The following is a 15,874-nucleotide window of genomic DNA, read 5'->3' on the forward strand; positions in this document are numbered from 1 at the left end:
GTAGTTGTGGTTCTGTTCCCTGTAATAAATGCGTAACAGATATACCTGCAGAGGTGCAATGGTAACTCTGAAAGTTTCACCTGGCCACACACCCAGTTAGATCTCTCTTAGTTATGCCTCCATGCATTCTGTGCCAAAATCCTGTGTTCACAGGATGCCCATTTTATATTTTTCCTCAAGGTCTGTCTTTTTTTCAGTTTCTGCATCTACCAGCTCTTTTTGACGTTTACAAGCTCCTTTGCCTAGTCTTTTTCTTTTTTTTTTTTTTTTTTTTTCACTCTGGCAAGAGGACAACAGAGATAAACATTACCTTTTGTCGCCTGGTTGCTGATAGGGGGTGGATTTGACGCTGGCCTCTTTGTTGGATGAAGTGGTACAGACAAGGATGTTTCACCATACGGCCTGTCAGGGCTAAGGCTGCCATCACTCAGCCGACATTCTCCTTGAATTAGATTGGAGTCTCGTGTATACTTGCCATGCTGAAAACTCAAGCCGTTGTTGTGGACTATACTTCTGTTTTCCTGAACCTTATGATTGGCTTCTGATGCACCCTCTTTCTTGATATATTTTTGAGTTTTACTTGTATCCTAGTATGGAAATGAGGAGAAGAAAAAAAGTGGAAGTTGATACCTTCTGGCTACAAGTTCACTCCAGTTTTTCTATACTACTGTATCTTTGAAAAAGATATTTCAGTTCCACCAGTGTCTGACCACTTTATGATTCCATCATTTCTTTTAGTATAGGTACCTCTTAAAAATAAGATACAGTATAGTATCTCTGTGCAAGCTTTTCCATATGGACTTAAGGGCAATGCTATAGATTAATTACACATACTAGTGTACTCAATTTCTCTGCTTTTTTGTTTTAGTTTGCAGTGATCAAAACAAATGCAACTGCTCTTGATTAAACTGGCCACTATAGCAATCCATACCATAACCATTGGCTACATAAAGAGGCAATTTGTTTTCAATATTCAGCTGATAAGAGAACAAATGCCAAACTGGGAATTACAAACTGTAAGGAGTACCATGTAGTTAGATATTCATACCAAAAAAAGCTAAAAAGCATGCAGTTAAAACACAGCTATTAAATAGCACTGTTGTTTTGCAACTTTAATTGTTCTATTGTTCTATTTAATTGTTTAGTTGTTCTAATACTTCTAATACAGACAATTTTAGAAATACTAAAAAAGTTCAGAGTGCAAGACACACAACCTTTCATTTACATATTCCTTGCTGGATTGCACCTGGACATCAGAAAGCAAAAATACTCCTACCTGCTGGCTGTTGAAAGGTTGTATCAGTTTGGCAGTACCAATTTCCTAAGCAAGTATCTTTACTATAAATACTATCAACAGGTTCCACTTGTTCTGATCCTCTGGTTGGGAATAACAATGAATAAACAACACAGTGCTTCCCCAGTTAGACTGAATGTAAATTCACACTTTTTTTATAAAGTATTTTTTATTTTTCAAGATAGTGCCCTGAGCATCTTAATACTAGCCACTATGACAGAAGAGAGTTTGAAAGGGGAAAAAAAAAATCAAAACAACAACAATGAAAAAAAGCATTACAAAAATATAATACTCAGTTACCAGCATCAAAAGTATCTATTATCAGATATGCAGTGTGGAAAGACCTGTTCACCATGCTTTCTGTACTTACAACGTCATGATCTCTTTTTCCTATAAAAATTTTTGTGTTCAAAAGGTTTAAAGTATTGCTTTACCTGAGGGGTAATCCTCGAAGCTTCATTCAGGTGTCTAGCCCATGCTGAAGTCCCCAAGTCTCTTTCCTCTTCCTTCACAGACCTACCTAAAGAGAAGTTCAACAAGCTTAAATTTTAAAATAAAAAACTAGGAATATGAAGTTAATTATACATTTGAATAACTTTAAAATTAAAACAAGAAAGAAAGGAAAATACAATGGAAAATAATTCCTAGATACAAAATAAAAGTTGTCAGAGTTGCTTGGTTCTACACACTAAACTGGGAAAACAATCTCACAGTATAAATACACCTAATTAAAGATCCATATACCACAGTAAGAAGGTCAGACGAACATAATCGTTCAAATTGGAATGTACTGATGTGGAACGCAGCTTACTTTATTTGTTATGCTACAGTTTTCAGTTTCCTACCATGGCTTTGTATCATGAGGAGTTCATACAAAGATGGACATTGTCTTTATTTTCAGGTATTATTGATTGTATTGTTTCTAAGCATTGATGTGCTCTTCAGGTACAACATACGGAAGGTCTATGCTGATAGGCCTATAGAAGTGTTCACATTGAAAATACATTTACAATACAGTTAACTTGTAAAATTAAGGGTATCCCGAGACATCAATTCAATTTGAATTTGGAGAGACCAAAAGGTTTTGCAAAACCTGCTAGCTAAGCAGCACAGTTTCATCTTCCTCATCTGTGGAGTCTGATACGTGTATTGGGTCTGTCAGGAACGGAATTTTTTCCTAACAGTCCATACGGTGCTATATTTTAGATTTGTGGCTAAAACAGTGTTGATAACACATGAAAGTTTTGGCTGTTGTTGAACAGTGCTTGCACAGTGTCACACCCTTCTCTTTTCCCACTCTGTCCCCTGCAGTAAGTAGGCTAGGGGTAGGCAAGAGACTGAAAGGGGACATAGCCAGGACAGCTGACCTGAACTGGCCTAAGGGATATTCCACACCATATAACGTCATGCTTAGCAATAAAAACTGGGGTAGCGGAAGAGGCTGGAGGGAAAGGCAGTATTCCAAGGTAGTCATTGCTCAGAGACTGGCTGGGCATCAGTCTGCTTGCAGAAGGTGGTGAGTGATTGCCTTTGCACCACTTGTTTCTTTTCCTCTTTTCTTCACTTACTAAACTGTCTTTATGTCAACCCATGAATCTTCTCACTTTTGCTCTTTCTATTCTCTCCCCCATCCCACAGGATGGGGGGAGAGAACAAGTGGCTGTGTGGGTGCTTAGCTGCTGGCCTGAGTCAACCCACCACAATTTAGAAACCTGGATATTGTTTTTCATAAGGTTACAAAGATGGAAAGGCACTGTATGTGTCTGTGTGGTTTGTTGGTTAGAGTTTTTTGGTGGTGGTGGTAGTTTTATTTATTTATTTGGTGGGTGGGTTTTAAGGACATACAGCTTCAATTACCAGAACACAGCCCATGACATCACATCAGGCTTTCCTGTTATCCATGTAAACAAAAACCAACATACTATTAGTTCTTTGAGTTAGCACCGTATTTGTTGGTGGGGTTCTATTTGTTTCACATCAGCAAACCTATAATCCTCTTCCATTTCCTTCTCAAGCAAAGAATTTTGAAACATAATGACTCTCTCTCTGTTCCAAGAAGTGATTTTGATTCCTTTGAGGAGAATAGTGTTAATGTTCTGCTGTCTGTCATTCCCAAAATGCATTCAACAGATGTCTGTTTTCCAGAGACATCAAAATGCCACTGTCAAAAAAATTACCTCTGAATTCTCCTCTTCAAGATTAGAATCTCCTTTAATGCACTGTGGTCACAGCAGAATTTCAGGAGTAAAGCCAAATACGTCTTCCAAAGACATATGAAAAATCACCAAGCAGATTCCTATGGGTATCTAAGTAACACACATGCCGTGAAAGCTACAACCATGAAGGTTCTGTCAATCTCTTCTGAAGAAGATTACACTTTCAATAAGGAGACTACACTTTCAATCTAGCCATAAACTTTGCCACTCTTGTAAGGATGCCACAAAACTTTTAGATGGCAGTATTTAGAAGATGTATTCTGATGACCTCTCAGGATAAGTTTGTCCTGGTTTTCAGAAGTAACATTTACTTTTTAGAGAAAGAAAAAAAACCACAAAAAAACAAAAACAAAACCAAAACACCACCAAAGAACATACCTTTTTAAATGTTGGTCTGATTTACTTAAAAACTTGACTACAAATCCAAAAATTTAACTTTTAAGTGCTTATTCTGAGCAGTTTGTCCACGAGCAGAGAGCAGCAGTGTCATTAGTTCAGATACCTACCACATTCTATTGTTTTGTGGCTTTGAGATGGCTGTCTGTCTTTATGCCGACTCCTGGGGTAGCTTCTGTGTTCCTGAAGAGAGGTTCTTTTATCTGTGCAGTCTGTGCTTTGAGTATGACCTGGTAAACATGTAGTATAGTGCAATCCTGCCATAGAAAGCATGCCCTGAATAGCTTCTTCTTCTGTACTTGTCGAGGTAGGACATTCCCTAGAAAAATAAGGAGTAGTAAGCAGTTCAAAACAGAACCCTGAATTTCTCTGAAGGAATGATTTTTACATTGGTATAAAAGCAGAACCATAAATATGTGCGAAAAGGTCTAACAGTTTATACACAAATGCCCACAATGTGCTTACTTTTTACTGGGAGTTTCATTTCTGGATGGCTTCTGGGTATTCTGACAAAGGTCTCTTGTGACCTTAGATTCCTCTTTGAAATTTGATGTTACTTCCTGTTTCTCTTCATCACCTGAGCTTTCCGACTCCTCTGTGGAGGAATCCTTCTGCTGAAACAAGAGGAAACAGTATGCAGTATGATCACCATGCCTCCTAAATAGAGACGCTACCTTAATTTATGCTAAGTAAAAAATTCAAAAGCTTCCAGGTCAAACTTTTATATATATATAGTATTCAGAATGCAATTAATTTGAATACAGCAACTGAGATGCTATACATCCAAATTTTCTACCACTGATGAGTACATGCTCCAGCAATATAGAAAGCATCTCTGAAATCCATTTTCTTACAGAAAACACTACACACATTAAACCATGCACAAATCATTGTACTGTCTTTAAACAGAGCATTGATTATTCTTATCTTCTATATTCAAACTAGAGGACAAAATATGGAAGTATGATTCCAAGCAGCAGCCAGAATTGATGCCTATTATGCATCACGGGACACAACCTGCCCCAAGTAACTGTTTCTAGTTCTTGCTCTCACAAAAGATAACTTTCAGCAGCAGCATGTCTCTTATGAGTGAAGAGCTCTCAGGTAAATCCAGAACACAGCAGGAACAGAAGCACAGCAGCTGTTGCCTCTCTTACAGTGGCACAGTCTGATTTCATGAATGAAAGGGCTTTTCAGCTCCTGCTGAGATTACAGTTTTCATGGGCAGAAGCTTCTCAAAGGTGGAGCAACCATATGTGACTCAATATGCCTTTTCATGAAGCAAGGGCTACAATAGATATGTTCCATCTTGGTAATTCACACTAATCTATTTTCAACAAGTACAGAGAATGCCACAATTTTTGTTCAAGCCAAGGAATATAAATGACATTCAGTAAAAGTGTTGAAAGTGGAAGATCAGAACATGGAGGAATCATAACCCTTCAAGACTGACACCACTATCCCTATCATCAAAAACGAACTGGAATGAGTGAAGTGCGTCGTATCACCAAGCAAAGAATTTTGATGGGGTGTTTTTATACAACAGCTTCATTCCAAGAGCAGCTTGTTAATCTTTGACACTGAGAAAGTGACACAAATGGGCAATTAAATTGTAACTATGACACAATGGTAGTAATAAAGCTATTATCTTGTTTTGTTAAGGTCTCCTTTGATGCAATATAAAAACATAAATAGGATTTACAGGAGCTACTGAGATAGTTCCTTCTATATTCTTCTGCTTCTTAATTTCTAATAGTATCTAATGGAATAATTTTTCTGCATGTTTAAATTTGTCTTGTGTAATGATACATCCAAAATGAACTAAGAGAGTAAATGGCATTAATATAAAACATTTCACTCAATGACAAAATCATCCAAAACTGGCTACATTCTCCTGTGAAGAAGAAATATATCACTTCTGAATAACTGTTGATTCTGTGTCTTAAAAAAGGAAACCTGCTGAGCTGAAGTTGCTGATAATGCAGTTTAGGAAACCAGAAGAAGCCACATCATGAAGGTTCCTATCACTTATTCCAACATCTAGATAAGGTAATGATGGAAGACAACAAATATTAAAAACAGATCTTGACCACCATGGAAAAAGTAGGAATTTGAAGACTTCTTGTAAAGTCTTATAGTAGGCTGACGACTGAAAGAAACACCAAAGCATTAGCTTTCCAGAAGCACAAAACAAAAATTTGAGGTAATCGCTCCACCCTATTAGCATTTTAATGCTATCCAATTAAAATTGAAATTAGTAAGTCAGAGCACAATTTTGCAAGGGAAAAAATCATAAAAATATTTGTATATACATATGCACATTTCTAAATACTAGAAGTTGTATTAAAATACATGTGTGTAAATATAGATACATGTACACGTGTGTGTGTGCATTTATATTTCTTTAGTTGTAAAGAAATCACTATGATCTAGACCCTCAAATGGAGGATTCCCATTTATTTCAAATAGTCTAAAACACCTCAGTAGTATTTAGCCACTTCAGCTTATTTAAAAAACTGAAGGCCTACAAGATTGTTTCCATTTAACCATGCTCTAAAATGAAGCTCTGAGGTAGATACTCACAATTCTAATGAAATTTAGATTTGTTATGGAAGAAATGAACAAAGCAACTAGGATCTAACTTTTCTCAGACTCCGCCTGTTCCAGAACAGGGCTCATCCTTTGCCAGCCCCACTTTAGTGACAAAGATGATAATAAAATTTGGCTCAAGATAGCATATCTTGTCATTTTTCTCAACACTAGAATACATGAAAAATGAGGCAGAACCGTAAGTCTGAGACATTAACTTGAACAAGAATTAAATACGGTTATTGCTCTTTTAACACAAACTTTGACCAGATAAATTTGAAGAGAGAGAGCAAAATTATATTTAATTGCTTTGTTAACTTTTGTGACTTTTTCCAGCTATACCTGTGTAGTGCAATCAGGCTCAGATTCTTCTGAATCAGAAATATCAGAGTACTCTGAGGATCCATTCCTGAGTTCTGATTTCACACTTTCAAAGAACACTGAGGAGAGAAAAATTAAAATATAAGACCCAACATTTATTACACATAAAATTTAACAATTATTTTGGGAGTAAAGAACAAGAAACACATGCTTAGTTTTTAACAGTCTGTAAACAAAAGCACATCCACACACTGATCTGATTCACAAGTCAAGTTTACTTAAAACTCTAGTGAGTTGCCTACTGTTGACCAATAGACTCCTCGAGTGGCTCACTGGACAAAGCCAGAAGAAGAGAAATCAGGTGCAGCAGGAGCATATATTTTTTCTCTCCCATAGAGCACATGCTCCACAGATAGCACCTTGGGCAATTTCTGCTTTTGTATATAGGCTAGAGTCAAGAGAAGCAGCCCTCAGAAAAAGTTAATTAGAAGTAATCTTCAATATTACTTTGTCTTAGACTCTTTGAACCTGGAATTTCCTTGTTTAAAAATAAAGCAGTTTTACTGGCATATTCTGCCTGTTTTGTGCTACTACAGAGGTGCCAATCAGGGTTACAATGCAGACCTGTTAAAGAAGATTAAAATATTACTGTGATGATATACAACGTACTTGCATTGGTTTTCATCACAGAAAGACCTGAAAAGGAAGAGGAGGAGAGGAAATACCAACCTTAGATATGCTATTTGCTAGTAGAAAGATAAAGTACTAATCAGAGAATGAGGTGTCAAAATAGACATCAAAAACACTGGCATATGACAAAGCAATCGATCAAATCAGCCACCTAGTCCACATGGTTTACTTTTTTAAGTGCTGAAAGAACTCAAACGTGAAGTAGCTGAGCAGCTCTAAGAAGCATGTACTCTTAAAAGACAACGTATGTCCCAAACAACCATGAGTAGGAAACACATTTGTAAGTGTTCGGAATCCAAGGCTCAAGGTCAGTGGGCTGTATACCTGTGTCAAGGCTGCTGCCAAAAATCTTAATTAAGTACAAATTTGTGAAAGACTACAATATGCAGTTTAACTAGCAAAAGTTTTTTGGAGAAAAGCCAAATAGAATTAAAAAATCTATGAATGTGTGTCAAGAAGGCAGTGGATAAAGAAAGCAACATAACTTTTTCAAGTTTTCAAGTACTTACAGTTTCACATAAAACTATGGTGAAAGCAAACCAACATTTTAACTTCACTTGTCTTCATTCCAGAGCTAATTTCTGATCTGTGTTGGTTTGCTTTCAGCATAGTTTTACATGAAACTACATAAACAGAACGCAATTCTTCATAACTCATTAATTATGCAAGCATAAAAGGTGTACCTGTAACCCTATACACACTGCAATTCTAGTAGGATTTTGTTCCTATTGTAGACTGTGGCAAAGCTCATAAATAGGCGTCAATTATATTTCAAGGGACATTATTAATTTCTAAACACTGCATAAGTGCATAAGTGGAAATTATTTTTAGAATCAAAAGAAAGAAAAGAATGAGACAGGTTATCAGAAAGTGAATAAAATGAACAGCTGGGACCAAAATCTAGAGAAGACTAATTAAACTTAAGATAGTATTAGAAAGAACTGTGAGGAATATCCAAACACAGTAAATGAGCAACAACACTGTACATGAAGTTAGGCTAAATAAAGTAATGCTCAACATATGATAATAAAATGAATATTCTAAACTACCGTAGCTCAAAAAAACCCAAGGGATGTCTGATGCTAACTCAAGCCTTCGGCTCATTTCAAAAAGGCAAACAAGATTCTAGGATAAGCAATAGCACGCATGATACAGAAAATAATACCGTTATATAGTTCAAATGAATTCTCCTTTGGACTACTGCCTTTTTCAAAGAAAAAAAAACTGCTCCAAACTTAAAGACAATTTAAAGGAAGAGGCAAGAACAACTAAGGGTATCTAAGTATGCTCACATGTGGAGCTTCGGATATTAGGCAAAAATTAATGTGTAAATAATGAACCACAATTTAAAAATAAACTTCATCAAGGCCCCTCAGGAACTTTTCTTCTTTCTGTCTTAAGGAACTGGAAAATCCTAATTATTAAAATGACAAAACTATTAAGAAGAAATGAGAGTCTTCCTATAAGAAGGCAAATGATTCAGCAAGACAGAAAAGAAACTGGACAGGTACATAATTAGCTACATACAGATAATACTAAGATTTATAAAACCAATGCTAAATACAGAGTCTCATACTTCAGAAGCCCTCCTGCCTTCTCATAGAGATTAACCGATGATATCCCACTAAGAGGGACAAATTATTTGTTATCTGCCTACTATCTGGTAACGTGATCTAGACTGAACAGCTAAAGCCACCTAACATTATTGAGACATTCCTGGTTCATTTGGGGCTGGGTACTAGCATATATGACATAACACACTGTACGAGCCTCAGGTCTGATCCAGTTTGGCTATGCCAATATTCTTATATGCGGCCAAACCATTGTCCATTTTTACCACTTCTTCATTTTGCAAGCTCTGTGCAAAGCAGTCAGAGAATACCCCCCCAGTTTTCCTTCTGCCTTATATTGTTCAAAAAGCTAGGGAAGCTGCATTCCTTTATAATCCTCTTAAAAAAAAACCAAACAAACAAAACAAAACAAAACAAAAAAATAACCCCAAAACCCCAAAAAACCAAAAAAACCCATCCAGTTGCTTTCCACCCCTTCCTTCCCCCCTCACTTTCTACATTCCCCTGCAAAAGATTACTGTAGTCTTCTCACCCTTCTGTTTCACATACAGGTTTCAGATACATTTACTGATCTTCACAACAACATATCGTGTATTATTAGGACCCCTCATCTCTTCATCCATGAATGTGATTTGTAACTGAGCTTTAAAAAAATTCAGTCTAAATATATAAGTAGGGGCTTGCTTTTTTTTTTTGCTTCTTGTTTTTGTGAATTACCTTGGTAATTACTATTGTTACTTTAAAATGAACTGGTCTACCCTCAGATAAAGTTATGGCTCTGCATGCTTCCAGAGACTGGGAGGAATATTCCAGAAATTAGGTGAATGAAAGCAGTTGTTACCTGTAAGATCAGGCTAAGCTACTGTGAATTCAAAAAAATATCTTAAATCACCTTCCCCTCATCCACACAAAGTATCTTGCTCTGTTAAGCACAGCACTTGATCTTTGTCTCTCTGATAACACTGGGTCACCATTTAGAACCAGGATCTTGGCATGACACACAAAGCTATATAGAGCTTGATCTGTTTAAAGGCATCTCTCTGTGGACATTGCCTCTTGGCCTAAATCCCAGTAAGAACAATGGAAGGTGGCAGCTGTTACAGAAACAGGTAGTTCTGTTTATGGAATTCTCTGCAGAAGAATATCTTCTCTCTCTCTCTCTGTAGACCTTCAGTTAAGACAAAATAATCAAATGTAGGTGATCTTTAATAGGGAATTTTGAAGACTCTCACTATTCAATTAAAAATATTAGCGATAGTCCTGAGTACTCAATTTCTGAAAGAACAATCTCAACATTCACTTCTAGTTCTAAGTACATTTCTTACATTTAGGTACACACTGCCATATTCATTCTGTATCAAATAAGAGCAACAATTTTGAAGAAAATCTACCATTTCTCTGTATGATTTAATCTTTGATTCAAGTGTAAAACTTAGTTTAATTTACTTAGTTTAATTTTGAAAGTGGAAAGACGCTACATATGCCTAAGCCTTCACTCAACAAGCCGTTTGCCTTGTTGGTTCATGAGTACCCAAGAGGGACCTCTTTCCTGTGCAAATTTTTTAATACTGTTCTCTGTGACCTTTGGAAGCACAGTCAACAGGGATTACAAATTGCTTTGTTAACAAAAATAATTAAATATTTTATCCTGGCTGACAACGGACTCAAATGTTGTTACAGATTGTTGTGCAGGAAACTAAGGGAACTGTAAGTCTCTAGAGGAGTCTTGTTATCTTTTAAGTGTTGACCTCAGTTTCCTAATACATACCCTCTGAGCCCTTGTAAGCTCTACTGTGAAAGGATGTGACTTTTATAATTAAACAGAGAGCTGAACAGCTATGTCAAGGACCAATGTGTCACTGCACACAGACAGTGCTATTAAAAATAAGCACTGAAAACAGGCATTCAATATTGATACTTTACTAATACACTCTGTGATCAGCACTGCCGAACACTTGGCAGGAAGGCTTGAGGCTGCAGAAAGACCAGAAAAGATTAACTCCTAGTGAAGGATGGTTTAAAGTATTGGGAATTGGCGTTAAAAGTGTTTTACAGATAACCTAAATTCTTCCCCAGCCTTGTAGATTACCACAAAGGTTGAAAGTATAAGATTTTATTAACATTAAATTATGTTTGATCAGTTGCATAGAATAATCCTATTCATTAGCAAAACATACAAAATTGTATGAACAAGTATGTAATCACCAAATGGAACAGAAAAGTGAAATATAAGATAGGTTTAAAATTAGCTGCACATTATGATTTTTTATTCTCTACAGTGAATGATGTGATGAACTTTTCACACTGAAGTATATTTTGGTCAAGAAAAATCAGCATTCTTACATTATGAAACAGACCAAAAGGAACAAATACTCATCTAGAACACCAATTAAACCTCCACTCTGAAAAATGCTGTACATGGTATTCAAGATGGCACTAACATTAAAAGGTAAGTTTTACTTTTCAACTCTATCCTGTTAGCTTCTTCAGTAGACAGATAATATTTGACAAATGTTTTGTTGTAACTTCTAATATTACTTCTCTGATCTATTAGTTTATCCTCTTTATACTTTGGTAAAATTTCAGTCAGACTTCACAATAGTTAGACTCTCTTCAAGATCATCAAAATGTTCAACTGATAGGACTTAGACAAGCTTACTGTTCAGTGGTTTCTGGGCATCTGCATTCCCTTCTTCAAATCCTGAGGGCTGGTCTTCCACCTTAACAGTCGTCTTTTTCGACCTTGTCCTGTCATCTTCGTCTTCACTATCTGCTGTGTAAAGACTTCGATCTGTAAATGGGCGTCTCTCATCTCTGTCTCACAAGAAAAAAAAATCATGTTATTCTTCCAAACCCAAACCAATTGTTTTCCTTTCATTATTTACATCATCACACTCTTGAGATACAACAGTAACGTTCTCTTATGCTCATCTCTTCATTCCTAATTGTACATATTCCCATTTTACTCCCTGTACAACTGTCGTTTCCATAAAGATGCAAAGTTTTACACCAGAATATTTTTAATGAGAATCACTCTAACAGATGGATACAAAACAACCGTTTCTACTTTGAAGCATTCCCTTCAGTACTAACCCAAGTGAGCAACTGAATGAAATGCTGTAACAAAGGAACATGCGAAGAATCTCCTCCTCTTCATTCCATAACCATGGCTCTACTAGGGGACAGCAGACACAATAGACAACACTTTCCTTCTATATTCCTAACATGAATCTTACAGGTAAAAGGGAACTTAGAGCTCCACAAACAGAAAAGAAATGTTATTAATAATTAGCATGCTCCAGACCATAATGACTAGGAACAAGTGATCCACAATCAACCCTTTGTACCTAATTATTCTTCCGTTTGACAGCAGAAGGCGAAGATCGTTGTCTTTTGTTCGCCATTCAGGTACTGTAGAAGACGGCTGAAAGGGCTTGTTAAATCTCCCATTCAGTTTTGAGCTTGCAGTATCCTAAAGAAATAAAAGCAACGTTGCTTATTATTTATTTCTGTAAATTCAATTGTTTTTTCTGCACTCCACAAAAGCTTAAACTCAGCACCAGGATGGTTACCTTCCTGACAACCAACTGAAGAAAGCACAGACAAAACACGTTTGGATGTAAAAACCAGCAGACTGCATCTTCTCCTTCCTTGAATCATCTATACTCTCTTGAAGCATCTGAAACAACTACAACTTCACTATAACACTCCTTTTATGTTTCCTTTGGAGGTTTATCACTGTATTCAAAACAAAGAAATACCAGTAGAGACAGGCAAGCCAAAAGGTGGGCTTGGAACTGATAAGGCAACTCCTGGATTGGGTATCAGGTCCCTGGAATTCATATCCCAGAACTGGTTTATAGGACAGTAAAACATCAATAATGGAAAGTAACCTTCCATAAGCAGAACTTTCTTAGCTCAAAGCAATTTACATTTGGCATACACTCTGAAGCAATCGGCGATACACTTATGTGCCCTACCAGGAACACGTGAAATAATATGATTTTTTTTTACGAGTCAATACTGATAGTGAATAATATATTTCTACATTAAATGACAATGACTAATACTCCTAAACATTTGTTTGTAGCAATGAAGTGCACAGGTTAACTATTTGTGGTGAATTTTAGGTTCAGCTTCCTGTCTTTGGGGGCTAAATGAATGTCTCTTGTTCATGCCTTATGAAGATCAATATAAGGACCCAAATCAGTATTTTTCCACTATGACAGTCCATCCTGTCCCAACTAAATTCGTGAACATTTCTTATTCTCAGAAAGCTACTTATTTCCTTCCATAAAGCTACTTATTTCCATTCTGTCACTCCTCCCATTTCTGTTGCTGTTTTTTGAAATAAGGTCATCAAACCTGAAAAAAAGAATTTTTCAAGACACTACATTTCACTCATTCACTCCATGATACCTTTGTAACATGACCACAAAGTCCACAACCCCACAATGGAGACCAAAGGCAGCCTTAGGCTTACTGGTAAGGAGGCATAGTCATACAGGAAATAGGAAAATGACCAAAAAACAAGGCTAATCAAGTTACAGTAACTGAACTATAAAAAACAGCTATCTAAAAACACATAGAGAAGCAGTCTGGCTCAGAGCCTCACCAAATCAAGGCTTTGCAAGCTCCCTTTTCTTCACAGAACTGATTCAAAGTAGCACTTGATAGCTACAGCAGTCCTAATTCAAAAACTGTACTTGAAGTAGGTAGCAGATTCAGGGCACCTTCTGAATCAAAAGGTTGAAGGAACCTCCACAAAAAAATTATTAAGGAAGAGAGAAATTCCTATCAGGAAAACTCAAAAGAAAGAAACCGAAAACAAATCTATCCATGTCTCATATGACAAAGAGTAGCAGCCCTGTATTCTTATGCATGTTAAAAGCTTTTCCCTTTCAACAGAGATTAGAAATCTACTCTGGTTTTGTTTTTCTTGCACATAACTTAATACTTGCCTCCTCCCACGGTGACATCTCCAGCCTTTTCAGTACCTCCCTGGTGTGGAGCTCCAGGATGTCCAGATTAGAAGGAGTTTTGGTAGCATGGTCTCGCAGTTTCCTCACCCTTCGTCTGGAGTGGTGAGGGGAAGTTGTTTCATGCGAAGACCGTGAAGTTGGACACACACCAAGAATTCCCTGAGTTTTAACTAGTTTGCTGTTTTCCTCCTTTAATTAAAAACACATATTTCAGAATAGCCTCAGAAGAATAAATCCACATATTTAAGTGCTGCTTCTTATTCATCTAATTAAAAGTAAATTATATTAAAAAATTGTTAGACCTTTTAGAGAAGTACTACATATTTCCTATGGATTTGATGTACAAAGCTTAGTTCTACTGAACCTCTTTCCCATTTGGGGCTTTTAAACTCTCCCATAATAGTAGTGCTTAACGCCAAAAGTTACCACCAAAACATAAGGTTTTATTCATGAAGACAGCAGAGGCTAGACATGTATTATACCCAAGAGATCACATTTCTCTTCAGTTCTCAGAACTGTTCTCTCCATGTGCAAATGTGAGATTTTTTCAAGAATTGATATTCATTAAGGAATAAAGGAGCAAAACACTGGTATAGGAGGGGAAAAAAAGAAAGAAAAAAACCCACTGACTATATAACAAATAGGGACAAAACATAAGAAAAAGAGCAAAAGAGATGACAAGTGGACCAGAACTAACAAACAAGAGGGTAGGAAAATGGAATATGCACAGAACTTCAAATTAAACTCTTTAACAACATATTCACAGTAATTATTTTAAGTAGTTATAAGTGAGAACATTTAAGAAATACTGAGCTACAAATAATTTCACCATTAAAAATCCTTTTTTAAACACACCCTTGCTATACATTTTCTTTATCTGAAATACCCATAGCTTAGTATTCCCAACAGTTTTCCTCTTCATCTTCTACTATTAAATGAATGTTAAATAAATTAAAAGGTGAATATGGTCAATCAGAAGCATAACTATTGTGGAATTCCCTGATTCAAAGATTTTTTTTCCTGCAGGGTTAGGTAGCATTGCCTCTGTTCTTACCTCTACAGAACGAATCACTTTTGAGAGCTCTTTTATGAGATGCCCAGGCCTAATGTTGTCTGGAATTTCAAAGGCATGTTCTGTTACAAGCTGTATGCAAAGGGGGAAGAAAAGATACTTAATTCATTTTCTCAGATAAAAGTGGAAGTAGTACAAAATAAACAACTCTACAGGGAAAAAAATTAAAAGGAAAAAACACATTAATTTCTTTAGTAATGACTGCAGACTGCCAGGACAGATGCACACACACAATGAAGCTTCCAGTCCAAGCTTCAGAAGGCAGCAGATATCCCTCAATGTCTGATGCCCACGGTACATAAGGGAGCCTCGAGTCCAGCCATTCCACAGCGTCTCTTAGAATCTCCAAGAATCCAAAGAAGAGGTAATACAAAGCCATACTGACAACCACTTCGGGTTTTTTTCCCCTCAGTACAGCAGTCAGCTTCTTTTTTCCTTTTTCTTTTTCTTTTTTTCCTTTTTTTCTCTTTTTTCCCTTTTTTTCCCTTTTTTCCCATGGTCAGTATAGAGCCACACTTCAGAACCTCATTAGAGTAATGACCTTCAAAACAGCTAAAGACTAAGGGAATTTCACTGTGGCAAAAATTGAATCTAAAGAGCAAATCAAGAATAATAATGAGTAACCAACATACAGATTTTTTTAGACATCTGCCTCACATTTGACTTTAAAAATTACCTTCTTAGCTTATTTAAAATCTGGTAGGTCAGAGAAAGCAATTAAAAAATCATTCCCCATAAAAAAA

At 36.4% G+C, this 15,874-nt stretch overlaps 1 protein-coding gene across 3 annotated transcripts in view; it reads right to left on the minus strand.

Annotated features, from left to right (window-relative positions):
- KDM7A (lysine demethylase 7A) overlaps nucleotides 1-15,874 on the minus strand; it is a 75,826-nt gene that overhangs the window by 8,246 nt on the left and 51,706 nt on the right. Inside the window, exons 11-19 of one of the 3 annotated variants that reach the window (XM_075503234.1) lie at nucleotides 15,114-15,203; nucleotides 14,039-14,248; nucleotides 12,425-12,549; nucleotides 11,737-11,891; nucleotides 6,838-6,935; nucleotides 4,372-4,517; nucleotides 4,013-4,225; nucleotides 1,729-1,810; nucleotides 311-587 (exon numbers count right to left, since the gene is read on the minus strand). In XM_075503234.1, the coding sequence (XP_075359349.1) occupies nucleotides 311-587; nucleotides 1,729-1,810; nucleotides 4,013-4,225; nucleotides 4,372-4,517; nucleotides 6,838-6,935; nucleotides 11,737-11,891; nucleotides 12,425-12,549; nucleotides 14,039-14,248; nucleotides 15,114-15,203 (1,396 nt within the window). Of the gene's footprint in view, nucleotides 1-310; nucleotides 588-1,728; nucleotides 1,811-4,012; nucleotides 4,226-4,371; nucleotides 4,521-6,837; nucleotides 6,936-11,736; nucleotides 11,892-12,424; nucleotides 12,550-14,038; nucleotides 14,249-15,113; nucleotides 15,204-15,874 lie in introns of all 3 variants that reach the window. The other 2 variants (XM_075503224.1, XM_075503243.1) reach the window with 2 other exon arrangements.

The sequence above is a fragment of the Mycteria americana genome, chromosome 1 (assembly GCF_035582795.1).
Source record: "Mycteria americana isolate JAX WOST 10 ecotype Jacksonville Zoo and Gardens chromosome 1, USCA_MyAme_1.0, whole genome shotgun sequence".
Classification (NCBI taxonomy): Eukaryota; Metazoa; Chordata; class Aves; order Ciconiiformes; family Ciconiidae; genus Mycteria; species Mycteria americana.